Source organism: Adiantum capillus-veneris, chromosome 6 (assembly GCF_014529385.1).
Source record: "Adiantum capillus-veneris isolate H3 chromosome 6, ASM1452938v2, whole genome shotgun sequence".
Classification (NCBI taxonomy): domain Eukaryota; kingdom Viridiplantae; phylum Streptophyta; class Polypodiopsida; order Polypodiales; family Pteridaceae; genus Adiantum; species Adiantum capillus-veneris.
The window spans coordinates 93144635-93159384 of record NC_140936.1 but is presented as its reverse complement, the minus strand read 5'-3'; the positions used below and the strand labels follow the sequence as shown (position 1 = coordinate 93159384).

The following is a 14750-nucleotide window of genomic DNA, read 5'->3' as shown; positions in this document are numbered from 1 at the left end:
ACGCAGACTGCTGCTACAGCCACCCAGTGAGCGTGTGTGTGTGTGTGTGTGTGTGTGTGTGTGTGTGTGTGTGTGTGCGCGCGCATGCGCGCGTGCGCGTGTGTGTGTGTGTGTGTGCGCCTGGTTTCACCTTTGTGACCTATGTAGATTGCTGCTACAGCCAGCCAGCGAGGGTGGGTGTGTGTGTGTGCGCGTGCGCGTGTGTGCTGCATCAACAGTGTCAGGCATTTTACAGATAGGGATAGGGACAGTTTACAGTATTCCAGGCAAAGTTATTTTGCAGATGTATGTGTTCTGTGAGAGATGTACATATCTCTGAGGTCTCTGTAACAAAATTATCCTGGAAAGAGGATTGCTTAAATTGTTACCTAAGTAAGCACTTTGCAAGCAATTTTCTCATTAGCAGTCAATTAATTTTATGCATGTTGTTGGTGAACTGGATTAAAGATCGCCTTATTATAGGACTTCATTAGGCTTAGTATGGTTTCATTCCACATCGCCAAATCATTGACAACTTGGCTAATGTTCTGATTGGCATGGAATATGAAAAATACAGGCTTCTAACACTGTACATTGGGACTACATTGCTGCTATGATGCGGTGTCTTAGGTTCGATCTTAAGTTAGCCAATATTGTTTATTTCTTGTATGCTTGTAGTATGTCTTCATGTATTCTTGAAGGTGAATTGGCGGAACCTCGGCCTCTTGGTTGTTTAGTTAGGCAGGGTTGCCCCCTTACTGCATTGTTGTATGCTATTGCTACTCACCCCTTGTTGATGCATCTTGATCATTTGACTTCCGTTGGTCATCTTCATGGCTTACAATTACCCTCAGTTCATAACTTCATTGGGTGGGCTTATGCAAATGACTCTTTGTTTATGCCTCGCAATCGTCAGGCTGACATCCAAGTGATTATGGACGTTTTGGAGCTCTATGGGGTTGCGGCTGGTCTTAGAGTCAATTTTCACAAATGGAAGCTTTTGTCGCTTTACCCTTGTGATTGGAATAATATGTTGTGGCCAAGAAATTGTTCCCCCAAATGTGATTGTCAGGCATTTGGGGTATCCAATTGGATGGAATGTCACTCACACTCAAAGAGTGGATTGGGTTATGCAACACTTGAATGTCAAATTGCATCATGGAAAATTATCATCATGGGCATTACATGTTCACTTGCGAATTGTTCAAAGTATCTTGATGGCTTATGTCCACTTCTATATGTCATTGTTGCATTGGCCTTGTCATTGTCTCACTTCTCTTATGTCATCTATTTTGTCTCATTTGTGGCAAACCCATGCTTGCAAAAAAGGAGTGTGTTTCATGTCGATTGGGAAACTTTGCACTTGTACGTACTTTGGTGGTCTCAAATCTTGGACTTGCGCATGCATGTTCTTGCTAGAAAATCCATGTTGTTGCCTACTCTTGTGCAACAAACTCAACCTTGGGCTCTTATGCTTGCCTACTTGTGCCAGTTTGTTGTTACTTCCTCCTTTGTTCATTGGCAATCATCTCTTTGGGAGGTTATGTTTGGCAAGATAGAAGGACACATTCTTGGATGTCCTTTTACTTCCAATCTCATTTTTTCTTGGAAAGATGTTACAATTCATTTATCATGGCATAGAATGGGAATTCGCTTCATTTGGAGAGTCTTTATTGGAGTTAGGCATTCCGTTCATTTGGTTGATCATTTGCCTCGCCAAGCATACTTTCTCTCTTGTCATGGCCTTTGCATAGTTGGTGATGTGGTTGATGAGACAGGTCACACTTTTCAACTACCCCTTTGCCGCTCGCCGTTTTGGATTAGGTATACATTATCGTCAACTCATAGAAAGAGCTTCAACACATGTTGGTTGACTTTTTATCCATTCCATCTTCGGCTGATGGTACCCGCATGTCTAATTGGAATTTCCAAAACATGCCTTTTAAGGCCATTTTTGCGAGTCGGGTTTATGCTCTTCTTCTATCGCGGTCTTGGCTAGTTGAACACTATAATGCCCTATGGGCCATGCATAAGTCTAATACATGGTGGAAGAAGCCACTCTCTGTCCTCTAGAAGAGCCACTTGACTTTAAAGGAGCCATTGTTTCTCTGGAGATGCTTGCTTGGAGTTCTCCCAGTGGGCACTTTTCTCAGTGCATGTCATATCTTCTCTTCTCGTTGTGTCCGCTATTCGACTTCGGAAGAAATTGTTAGTCACCTGCTTTGGGATTGCTGCAGTACTAGAGTTTTTCTTTGTCGCATATCAACTTGTATGCGGCTCTGTTTCCCCTCTATGGTCTTCTGCAAACGGTTTTTGGTTTTTGGCATTCTCTTGCCTTCCTTACAGATATTTGCAGTCTTCTTTATGTGGGCCAAATTTTGGGCTTATTGGACCTTGTGGCGTCTACATAATGGTTCGACCCTGTGACGTCTATGCAATGGCTATATGTTCCATCGCTCTGATTCGTATCCTTTTCAGTTTTTCAAGCTTTTCCTTAGGCAATCTTTACATTTTGCCTTAGAAGTCGGTGACATCACCGCGTAGATACATCAGCTTTCCTATAAATGCTTTTAGCCTTATTTCACAGCTTGTGTTCTTTCTTTTGTATAGATCCTTTTTGTGGGATTTCCTTGCCTTGAGGTTTCCCACTTGTAAATTAATCCCAAAGATTTACCAAAAAAAAAGTGTGTGTGTAGATGTAAATTATCTCACAATGGCTCATATATACATGAGAAGATGAAAAGATGATACATTTCTCCAATGGTAGTACAATCTACTTTAAAGAAAAGCAAACCCCCCAACCCAAATTTTGCATTTACAATGACATCAAACCATAGGTTCTCGTCAGTATGAGGTACATTATGCAAATGCAACCTACTCATTCCTCACATTGAGGTCCACATGCTCTTCCAACATCACAACGCCTGCCAAAAAGGGTTTGTTACCATTAACTTGCAATGTTGCACTAATCAACGAGTTGTATCCAATGGTCCACAATTGCTCCCAAGAGTTCCATGCTTTACGAAGGCCTTATGGAGTTGGAGCCATATACGTCAATCAAACATACCTGGATCTAGAGGTGCACTACTAATTTCTTGTCTGCTACTCAAAGAATGGGGTTGAATGATACATTTCTCCAATGGCGGTACAATCTATTTTACACAAAAGCAATCCTCCCTAATTCTAGATGTACAATGACATTAAACCATAGGTTCTCTTCAATATGAGGTACATAATGCAAATGCAACCTACTCATTCCTCACATGTGAGGTCCACATGCTCTTCCAACATTACAACACCTACTGCTATATAAACATGAGAAACATCCTCATCATTGCCATCACTCAAGATAGCACGCATACATCCATCCACTGTCGTGAGTTGTATATCTTAAATTTCATGCCTTGGAGCCAGGTAAAGGATATTGCTAGCCCTTCAAAGCCTTTATGGGAGGCCATGTTTGGCAAGATGGAAGGACACATTCCTGGATGTCCTTTTACTTCCAATCTAATTTCTCTCTTGGGAAGATGTTACAATTCATTAATGAATGTGATCATCTCTTTGGAAGGTCGTGTTTGGCAAGACGGAAGGACACATTCCAGGATGTCCTTTCACTTCCAATCTGATTTCTGCTTGGAAAGATGTTACAATTCATTTATCATGGCATAGTCGATAGCAAACGGGAAGGGAATTTGCTTCATTTGGAGAGTCTTGATTGGAGTCAGGCATTCTCTCTTACTTGGTTGACCATTCACATGACCAGGCATACTCTCTCTCTTGTCATGGCCTTCGCATAATTGGTGATGTGGTTGATGAGGTGGGCTACACTTCTCCGTTACCCCTTGCCACTAGGCCTTTTGGATTGGGTATACATTATCGTCAGCTCTACAAAGAGATTGTTTGCTATTCAACATCGGAAGAGATTGTTAGTCACCTGCTTTGGGATTGATATAGTACTAGAGTTTTTCTTCATCACATATCAACTTGTATATGGCTCCGTTTCCCCTCTATGGCCTTCTACAAACAATTTTGGGCTTTTGGCATTCTCGTGCCTTCTTTACATATAAATGCAATCTTCTTTATGTGGGCCAGACTTTGGGCTTATTGGACCCTGTGGCATCTACATAATGGTTGTATGTTCCATCGCTTTGATGCATATCCTTTTCAATTTTTCAAGCTTTACATTTTGCCGTGGAAGTTGGTGATATCACCACACAAATACAACTTTCCTATAAATGCTTTTAGCCCTCTTTCACAACCTGTGTTCTTTCTTTTGTATAGGATCCTTTCTATGGGCTTTCCTCTCCTATAAATGCTTTAAGCCCTCTTTCACAACCTGTGTTCTTTCTTCTGTATAGGATCGTTTCTACGGGCTTTCCTCGCCTTGAGGTTTCCCACTTGTAAATTAATCCCAAAGATTTACCAAAAAAATGAAATGTGAGTGTATCGATGTAAATTATCTCACAATGGCTCATATATACATGAGAAGATGAGAAGATGATACATTTCTCCGATGGCAATACACTACTTTACAGAAAAGCAACCCCCCCAACCCAAATTCTACATGTATACTGACATTAAACCATAGATTCTTTCTAGTATGAGGTACAAAATGCAAATGCAACCTACTGATTCCTCACATTAAGGTCCACATGCTCTTCCAACATCACAACACCTACCAAAAAAGGTTTATTACCATTGACTTGCAATGTTGCACTAATCCACAAGTTGTATCCAACAGTCCACAATTGCTCCCAAGAGTTCCATGCTTTACTAAGGCCTTATGGAGGTCAAAAACAAGTTACAACACAATAAAGACATATATGTCAATCAAACATACTTGCATCTAGAGGTACACTACTAATTTCTTGTCTACTACTCAAAGAATGGGGTTATATGATACATTTGTCCAATGAGAGTACAATCTATTTTACAAAAAGCAACCCTCCCTAATTCTAGATGTACAATGACATTAAACCATAGGTTCTCTTCAGTATGAGGTACAGAATGCAAATGCAACCTACTCATTCCTCACATGTGAGGTCCACATGCTCTTCCAACATTACAAAACCTACTGCTATATAAACATGAGAAACATCCTCATCATTGCCATCACTCAAGATAGCATGCATACGTCCATCCACTGCCATGAGTTGCATTATCTTAAATGTCATGCCTTGGAGCCAGGTAAAGGATACTGCTGGCCCTTCAAAGCCTACTACGTGTGATTGCCGTGCAATGCCGCCAGTTCAATGACTGTACTTGCATTCAAAATAACATAAACAACCGGCACAGCTGGTGACTTTTTAGACTTGGCGTTCTGTATCATTTTTGGCTTGACAAAACTTGTCATGGCACAGGAACCACATTGTGAAAATGCCACGAGCAATGTGGTCGCTGTGCAGGCTTTTCGCCCGCCCTTTGAAAGTTCCCTGCATCGATCACTGTGAGCTTGAGAAGCACTGCTGGTGTCAAGGATATACTTCAGCCCAATCCCTGTAGTCTCCCTTCCGATTGACCTATTGAGTTACTCATTTACTCCGCTGCAACATTGTGTGTCACAACTTCTGTTTTACCATCAAAGGCTGTGATCGGGTCAAATTATACAGTTGCAGTCTTTAAGTTGAGAAGAATGAGCATTATGAAGCACCCCCCATTCTGGACGGACAAGGTGGACCGTTGGACTCATATGTGCCCTGCACCACTAAGAATCCCTCAGCCCTGTTGTCAAGTTCAAACTACCAGTGTATTTCGCTGCATGCTTCGGAATTAGACTTTGCTAGCATTAACCCATCATGAGTAAGAGGCTGAGAGTGGAGAGTAGATGAAAGAGTTTCCCTGTATAGATGTGTTCGTATGATTTGGCCACACCTTTGCGAGAACTCTTCCCAACTGCGAAAACCCACCTCCATAGAGTTGAATAGTTTTGCTGAGCCTCCAAAATGCTAGCAAGTGAAGTGGAAGCACTCTGAAGAGTTTTGTTCCCATGTATACACTGTAATCTGCTCAATCAACCTGCAAAGCCAAGATGTCGGACGGGGACAGTAGTGAATTGCCTTGAAATCCAACGGCATTTTTTAGCTTGACTTAACCTTTAAGTGAAGTTCTTCGATTGGAAGCGTTTTGAGGGAGCTACACAAACAGACCAGCCAATATAGCAGCAGCCACTTCCATAAAAGGATGTCGCTGGCCGGAAAATTGCTTTGCGACAAGCCACTACTGGCAGGACTTCTCCTCTGGAAGCGCTTACCTGAAGCGACACCATGAAACCCACTTGTCTCAAAATGCTCCTGATCATTTGAATGTGACTTAACCTGCATCTTCATAGCAAGAAGCAAATACTGTTGTCAAGAGCACAATGTTTTGGAGGGACTTCTATGGTTGTGATTAGGTCAAAAAACCTCTTCCATACCAAACTGTTGCTGATGGTTAGACAAATGCACTCTGCTTGACACTTGTAGTCCATGAATCAAGAGAGTCTCCTTCAGAATTCAAGACCATACAGTCTACCATATACCAGAAACGATGACCTTGCAGCTCTACAGGCAGTAGAAGGAATTTTAGATTGCGAGTAAGGTAGGATCCCATCTTGAATGTGATTGTAGAAGCTTTGCATGTGCTGCTGAGTTAGGCAAAGGTTTCAATGAAAGACTACAATACAGAGTTCCATCAATTTGACTGGACTAGCCTTAGTTTAGACGGATAAAACAGCTTTACCATCACAAGGTGCAAGAAACAGTACTTGAAAAAGCTTTCATCAGTGAGCCATGTGCCACTGGTTCAAAGAATGTATTTGCAAACAAACAGGGTGTTCACAAATTATACAATTTCTGTTTGAGTTGTCTGGCTCCCAAATGATCCGTCCATATGATTGCAACAATGTTAGAGGACTCTAGTCCTTGAACATTTGAGAGGTGCTATTTTGTTATTATGTTGTTGCATTATGGCTAGCCAAATGCCAGGCTGTGAATGCAAACGGTACTTAAGAAAACTTTCATCAGTGTAAGGTTTGCCACCTCTTCAAAGAGCATATGCAAACAAACAGGCTGTTCACAAATTAAACAATTTCTGCTTGAGTTATGTCTAGCTCGCATCTGTGCAATGTAGTCTGTACAAATTATTGTGATGATCCTGTTCAATGCCCTCCTAGTGCTGTGACCCCACAACTCTCTTAATCGATGATCGTAAGAAAGTGAAATTTGATTATCCTTCAGTTGTATCTGAAAAACTGGCTTTCACCAGAATAAAGTGACGATCAGCAGGTCTAAAGCTGCCCCTTGACTCTGTTATTTGTTGATCAATGAAGGTGAGAATCGATCATCCTGTACTCATAAAAGTCACTACTGAGTTGCCAAACCTGGCCAAAAACAGCGCATGACAGCTTTTCGGCTGATAAGGTAACACCTGTTTAACTGGCTTTCTTGACACCCTAGCTTTAAGAAGCAGCTGAGCATCATCCATTCCTGTGCAGGTCCATGGCTGAATATGCATGCACCCTTCAGACTCTTGTGTTCTTTGGAAGCCAACAGCACACTGAACCATAAAAGTTTTAACTGAAGAACAAGGCATGATTAAAGGGCTCAGTGATTCCTTATAAAAAGCACACCAAAATGTCCTGCAAGCACCATCTCTCAATGTGGCCACACCTCTTTGGAGAAAAGTTTGTACAAGGCCTAAGTGTCTGGACATACACAGATAAAAATTGCATGCTCGTTCTGAATTACAAGCCCCCATGCACAAATCAGGTTCTGGGCCTCCAAACACCATAGATTGTATAAAGAGCAGTGGCCATGGTATGCTGCAACTGAACAGCACTGCTAACAGTACGTCACCGAGCGTGACCACCAAAAGGGTGAATGAGCTGGCATGATGCGCCTTGAAAAGTTAAGAATCAAGAGTCTAGTGTGAACTTGAGTGAGCTGCACAAGAGCCATATCCGCCCATAGCAGGCTGCAGTAGAACAGCGAAACCACATATACTCTTCAATTATACTGAGCATGTAAGCAGCTGACATACTTCCAAATCCGTGAGAATATAATGCCGACAAACTGACGGTCCCTATAATAAAAGAAAGGAACTATGCCCACATACTACAACATGCCTGAACTGTAATAGTCGCATACTTTTTCCATACTTGAGAGAACGCATAGCAATGTCACCAACCCCACCCACATCCACGACATACCGTGAATGGTCAGACCACTAAAAGAGGCAAAGCAAGCAATTCAGCAATGCCTTAGGGTATTTATTACCCTACTAGCATGCTTCTGATTTGCTCAGCAATATGGGCTTTCATGTGACTGCTTGAAAGATCTAAATCAGGCTTGTCCATAAACAAGAACCTGTAGACCTCCCATTGGCGATTCTCAATCAAATACCATCCAAAATCTGCCTACATAAAAGATCAATGAAGAAATTTTAGAGCACTGGTGTTATACATAATTCTTAAAAGTCAAGCACATCATCAGCTCTACCTTCTATGGGTATGGCCTTACATTAATGTCGATACATACTCAACTTAGATCTTTTAATCAAAGAAAAATTACCTTATACCCATGTGAATCTCAAAATATAAAACTGACAACATGAGTTTGAATATCTTACCTTAAATATGCAGATTCCAAGAGTTTTCAGAACACGTGTGATATCATGAAGCACTCGAGGTCGCCCCTGTCCACAGATGCCAATGGATGCCGCCACCAGCAACTCTATGTCAGGTCCCCTATCCATGATCATAATCTTTACAGGTTGTGTGATTTCAAGCTCCAAGCGAGAACACAGATTTTGTTGTTTTACTGGATCCACAATTTTCTTGCCATCTCCATGCAAGATGAATAGGTCAATCTCTCCATCTCCCTTTGCATCAGTTGCTAGCCGACCATAAGCAACCTGGACAATGATTGAGTATGTCAGAAACCACGCCTGTAAACTCTTTAACAGCATCCAGTAAACCCCTGTCTTATCTATCACTTACCTGGATCTGAAAATCCTTCAAGGTTCGCATACAGTCATACATCAGACCTCTGCGATCCTTGCACCAGATTTGCAGCAGAGTGTGCCCCGGACTGAGAGAGTTATCTAACTTGATAGTAACTTTACCAGTTCCTGGTGCCTTCTTGCTGCAAAGATCCATGGCTAAGGTAGAAGGCACACTTAAAAAGGGTGTGCAGTCAAGACCGCCCCACTCGGATCCAGCAAGCACAACATCACAACTATTGTCTTCCTCGCCAAGTGTTGATTTCAATCTAAAGCATAGGTCATCTTGCCTTCTTTTTTCATGTAGCATTTCCCTGCAAATATTTATAGACCATTTCTAGCTTCAAATTTGGTAACAAATTAAATTAAGAGAAACAAAAACCCAGTATTTGAAAATTCAACACACCTAGAATCTGTAACACAGAACATATTCAGCGCTTTTCCATCGGGTGTAACTGTGGCATTCATTTTATGAACTGTAATCTCAAGCTCCCAGAGTGTTCGAGAAATGTCTGCAAGGACACAAAGTGTTAGGCCCTGATAATATGAGCAAAAAGGAAAAAAATCGTAGTCACATGCAAGTATCAAATTCTTAGGTAAACAGCAGTTGATTATAAAGCGGCTGAGCCAATGTGTAGATTATTACCGTTGAGTAATCCAATGCTATCCATAGAGGAGGTCTGCAATAAGTACATTTTCTTTGGCTTAGAAACTGCTAGATGAGGCAGTAACAGATGTGGCCTTGTGGATGGGCATGCTGCAACAAGCAGCTTTTTCAAAGCTGCCCACCTGATATTTTTTGAAGACCCATCTGCAGGGAGGACCCAAAAGAGAGCGAAACACCATTTGCCATCTGTAGACATGTCTGCAATCAAGATTAAGAGGCCACTTGATCAGTTCACTCAAATCAATAGAACATCGACCTACAGAGGCGATCTGCAGCCTACAGTGCATCAAATTATATTTAAAACAGTCTAAATCTATCAGTGAATAACACAGCAACACAATGATATGACTAGATCCCAAATCTCTTCAAAAAAATCACCAACAGACAGGATGGGATTTGTATCTCTTACTCTTACTCATGCAGGATCTAGTCATATCATATACGAATTTTAATCTTACACAAAAAAACTACGCGGAAAGAGAATTTGAGAGAGGGAGATAATGCAGAATCTCAGAGGAAAAAAGCACCTCCTCGTACAACTGTCAGGCCAAATTCAAAAAGAAGCCTGGTAAGGTCAGAGCCGAGGCCAAGCTTGTCTGGACAGTTGACAGTGATGATGCTGGGGTCCCCCTTCTTCTGTCCAAGTCTGATGAGAACAATCTCGTCACTTGGAAGCCCCATTCCCACTTAAGATTTCCTTCGACAGGAGAACTCTCACAATGCAAGCTAGTAAGCCCTCTTCTTTGCGAAGCTAGAGATCACACAAAAAACGATCTCTTTTTCGCAAAGCTTGAGAGACCACACAGAAATGCTGGGATGCCTTTCTTTGGCTTGAGAGTTGCGCAATGTCACATTGAGGTTCCGTAGACACCTCGCTGGGCAAATGCGCAAAAGGTGTGGGTTTCAAGTGGGTAGCGTAGCAAGAAGAACAGCGAGAGCCCTCTCTCTCTCTCTCTCTCTCTCTCTCTCTCTCTCTCTCTGGCGATTCGAACTCGAGCTGATGCCTGCACCCAATTGCAGAAAAACGAATTGGGCGGCAATTTTAAATGGGACTACAGGGCGGAGGTAGTTGGCGGTATTAGCAGAGAAGCAGAAATGTTTGAATGTAGTATGCACAAAGGGTTGCCTACGATTACAAGAATGTGAAGAAACTAGGAGACAAACAACTTCTAGGCTGTCTGAAGGAGGGAGAAGAAACCAAGGAGCGATGTGTACAATGGGCGATGCAAAATCAGTTTGCATTGCTGGGAAGAGGGGGTTGTATATAGCATTAGTGCCGGCAGCAAAGCAACACCCCACCCATACATACACCCTATTTTTAATCAAAAATATATACAGACTACCCCACAACTACCCCGCCAAAGCAAGGGAAATGCAACACCACCACGGTACCACCAAAAGCATAAAGACAGCCCAGACAATGACCGTGTGTCTTCCCAAAGCACAACCCCATTCTTAATTGATTTTATATTATTCTTAAGAGTTCAACCTTAAGCACCACTATACCCTATCCGGATCTTAAACTTAAAGCCTCCCACCTCTGAAAAGTGCTTGTTGTTTGCATTGTGGCAAACCCATCTTGCTTTAAGTATAAGTTGACTCTATCCTTTTGGCTTTTATCAAACTTGAGAATGTAATTGACATCCATTTGGGGATCCATGAAGAGTGCATCCATGTGTTGCATAGAAGAGGATTGTCGTGAGTTCAAATTTTTTGCCTACTCACAGTGGAATGCGGGTCTCCGTACCAAAGCTCGGGAAAACGATTTCATGGAGCTGGCTCTGGACCCCTTTCACCCTTTTGAAACGATGAAAACCATATTTGAGAAGGAAAATTCTCCTAACATTAAACTTTTCAACTAAAAATCTTGAAATTTGAACCGGCCTCAAATCCTACTCCCCAAAATTTGAGGGCTTCATATTTTGAATTGACCATGTTTTGGATATAACGAACCTACCTTTTCTCGAGCCTTGCTCCATACTAGTTTTAATTATCAATATTAGTGTAATGGAATATACCCTGTCCAAACTTCATTATTTTTTTCTACTTCATTTGACACCTCTTAAAACTTCCTGAAAACCACGATGCAACATTATTAATTCCATGCCTAAAAGTCTCCCAAAGGCCCCCAAAGTTTGTCATAATAAATAGCTTATCCTTAATTTTAAGGCCCCCTTATCCTGTTCTCCCACGTTCTTGCATTATAGGTATCCTTCTTACATGTGGCATGCCCAACCTCTTGCCCTCCCTTAGGGCCAAGTGGAGTTTTGTGGATAAGCATCTAGGCATATGGTTCACTAGCATCCAATGACCAAGCTCTATTTGCCTCCTTGCAACCTCTTAAGATCACATAAACCTTCCTCACATGTAGGAAGACAGTGGAGGCCAAACATCAATCGCATTTTTCAATGAGGTTTTCCTTCTATGCAACCCTTTGTATAAGTTATCATCAATATGTGGGCCTTTTTATACTATTATGAAAGGGGGAGGGATTCCCCCCCTCCTCTACATGTGGCTAAAGCTCCTTAATCCGGCTGGTGTTCCCTACGGCTCTGGTTGTACAATGATGCAATGAAAGAGAGAGAGAGAGAAGCGGCCTTCGGCCGCCGTACTAGTGTTTAAAAAATGGGGAGAAGTCGTTAAAAATTTGGGTTTTCCACCTCGAGCCATCTCAATATGTGCAATAATACAAAATAAAACTATGAACCACACGCTTTCAATTAAGGAGACGACAGAGGGTACCCATCCCCGACTCCTAATACAAAACAAATTAAAACTATGAACCACACGCTTCCAATAAGGGGCGTCATTTGGTTTGACGTGTTGCCTAAAATGGACCAAAACCAAGGTTCTTTTTTATATATACAAGTAAACATACATGCAAGATCAAGTCAACTATAGGGGTGATACCCATCTTTCCTATGTATGGGCATTAGTCCTTTGCAAGGGGGAATATTACATGGGTATTTTCGTCTTTGCATTGGGTTAAATAGAACTTTTCCTTCAATTAGAAAGGGTTTTTTTTAAGTTTGGAAATGCTCTTAAGAGCTTGATTTGAATAGAATACATGCAGACCCTGGCATATCCTTTGCTCATGGTTCCAGCATACACAATATAGGCACATTGTGACCCAAAAGATACCCCAACATTTTGGTAGTTGCACTATATTTCCATCAAAGACCTATCTTCTCCCTCTCGGCAAGCCGCTTCTTGCTTGACAGAAGCCATCCGCAAGTTTCTAACACTAGTTTTGCATGTAGCACTCCGTTCTTTTTTTGGAATAGTTGTTCATTCCTAGAAACTCAAACGACTTTCAGGACTATAGCTCTAAATATACAAATTTATGTCCTCATACTTCATTGTGCAAGCACCTGGAGCAAAGTGCTAGGTCTCGTCTAAAGAAAGGGGCGCCTAGCTGGCAGAACACCCACATGCAGACTCTCGCAGTGAAGCTCTTGCTCACAGGACATCCCCATATACGGTGGAATATAGTCTTAGGTTGTTGGTTGCATTGGATGCATTTTTTTAAAGACTTTTATTTGGAAGGGCAAACATTGACAAACTCTAGTAGTGCTCTACTTTGCATCAGCTCTGGTGTGATGTGCATGAGCCAAGAGGGCTACATACGGGTCGTCTAGGGGATGGGATAGAAGGGCCTGTCTGGGGCGATGTTGGCGATGGCGGGTTAGCTCCTGCGAGTTCAGGATATGCGGTCCAGATGTGCTGAATGCTTCCCTGGGAGGTGGGTGCTTGTTGGCCCTTGCCCGGTCCTACAAGGGCTTTGTCTCCGTCTATTTTTTGCTCCAGGGCTGGGCAGAGGGCCCCCTCTTCCTTTTGAAGAGTTTCCTACTCGCCTAGTATTTTGCTATGGAGTTCGAGGCTTTGGAGGGTTGGGGGCACACGTTTTCCTGGTGGCGGTAGGGGGCCCTATGGGGCTCACCCCCCTTGTTTTGATGGTTTGACAAGGTTTGGCAGTCCTAGGTGTGGATAGGTATGGGCAGGTGTGCCTTGGGCACTGTGGTTGGCAGTGACAGTGCCAGGATAGGGTGGTGGCAACCAAGGCTGATGGTGGCGCGATGGTGCTAGGCTCTCCTTGTGCAAAAGCCTATTAGTGTCTAGCTTGGTCGGTTTGCGGTGTTGAGGGCGATGTTCGTCCCCGACTCTCTTGTGTGGTGATGGAACTACAGGGCTTCCCCCATACTCGGCGGTGTCCTCCTCTACTTCTACTCTATGTTCAGAAGGCTTTATTATGTATGGTCTATGTCTGCTAGAGGGTGGCTCCGTTATTAGCCATTGTAATGTTTTGTCTGATTGGTGAGTTGATTCATCTTGAGGGTGATCTTGTCAAGAGTGGAAATCTAATAAGCAGGCTCAGTTGCAACCTCTTGTTGTCTATTAATCTTATGTGTGAAGAGTGTGTGTGTGCAGATGCGTGCATGCGCGGTGCGGATGCATGCGGGAAGGGGAGAAGGAGAAAGTAGACCACTGCGTGGGTGGAGTAGGGCTCAAAATGAGCTACTCCTTATTCTTGGTATATGTACATACACCACGCATAGATCTCCATTGTTGTCTCATATGTCTGAAACAACGGTGCCTAATGTACCCTGCGTGACCACAATGCCAACATCGCATGTATCGGCAACTGACCGCCATCTCTCACGAGTCATCATTGTAGACTCTAAACTGGTACAAATATCTGCAAAAGTTGGATGCCAAGAAACCAAACTATGGAGAGAAATTTTGGAAGAAATCTGGCAAAGTCTCCCCTCTAAACTGAGCAAAAAAGTCAAGCACAGTCTCTACCATACACCATGCCGAACTGGCATCAAAGTGGGAGATAACTCGACCACTACACAATCATGAAACCCGTGATCAAACGCGTCAAAAATGATGTTCACATATGCATAAAATCAGCTCCACAATCTACTAACTGCAGGCATACAATCTGGGACAAATAGCTCAACTAAATGTAAAGCACATAACCATATACGCAAATAGTGAGCAAACTAGCTCAAAACGCATCCCACAAGAAAAATTGCCTGCAAAAATCTACAAAAAACCTATGAAAGCTGTGACTGTCTATCTGTAGACACAGAAGCATTCGCAATCCTCACTACTCCTATGACAG

General features: G+C 42.5%; 1 protein-coding gene across 2 annotated transcripts; it reads right to left on the bottom strand.

The window, feature by feature from the left end:
• Window positions 1-4834: 4834 nt before the first annotated feature.
• Window positions 4835-10529, bottom strand: LOC147455898 (ACT domain-containing protein ACR9-like). Of its 2 annotated transcripts, none has more exons than XM_086514525.1 (6): window positions 10150-10529; window positions 9602-9820; window positions 9362-9467; window positions 8954-9269; window positions 8584-8868; window positions 4835-8371 (listed from the first exon to the last, which is right to left on the bottom strand). In XM_086514525.1, exons 1-6 carry the CDS (start codon window positions 10301-10303, stop codon window positions 8228-8230), a joined length of 1224 nt encoding a protein of 407 aa, XP_086370651.1. In that variant the 5' UTR covers window positions 10304-10529; the 3' UTR covers window positions 4835-8227. The 2 variants fall into 2 exon arrangements, with proteins under 2 accessions (XP_086370651.1, XP_086370652.1); XM_086514526.1 differs by having other exon boundaries at window positions 8211-8367.
• Window positions 10530-14750: the final 4221 nt, after the last annotated feature.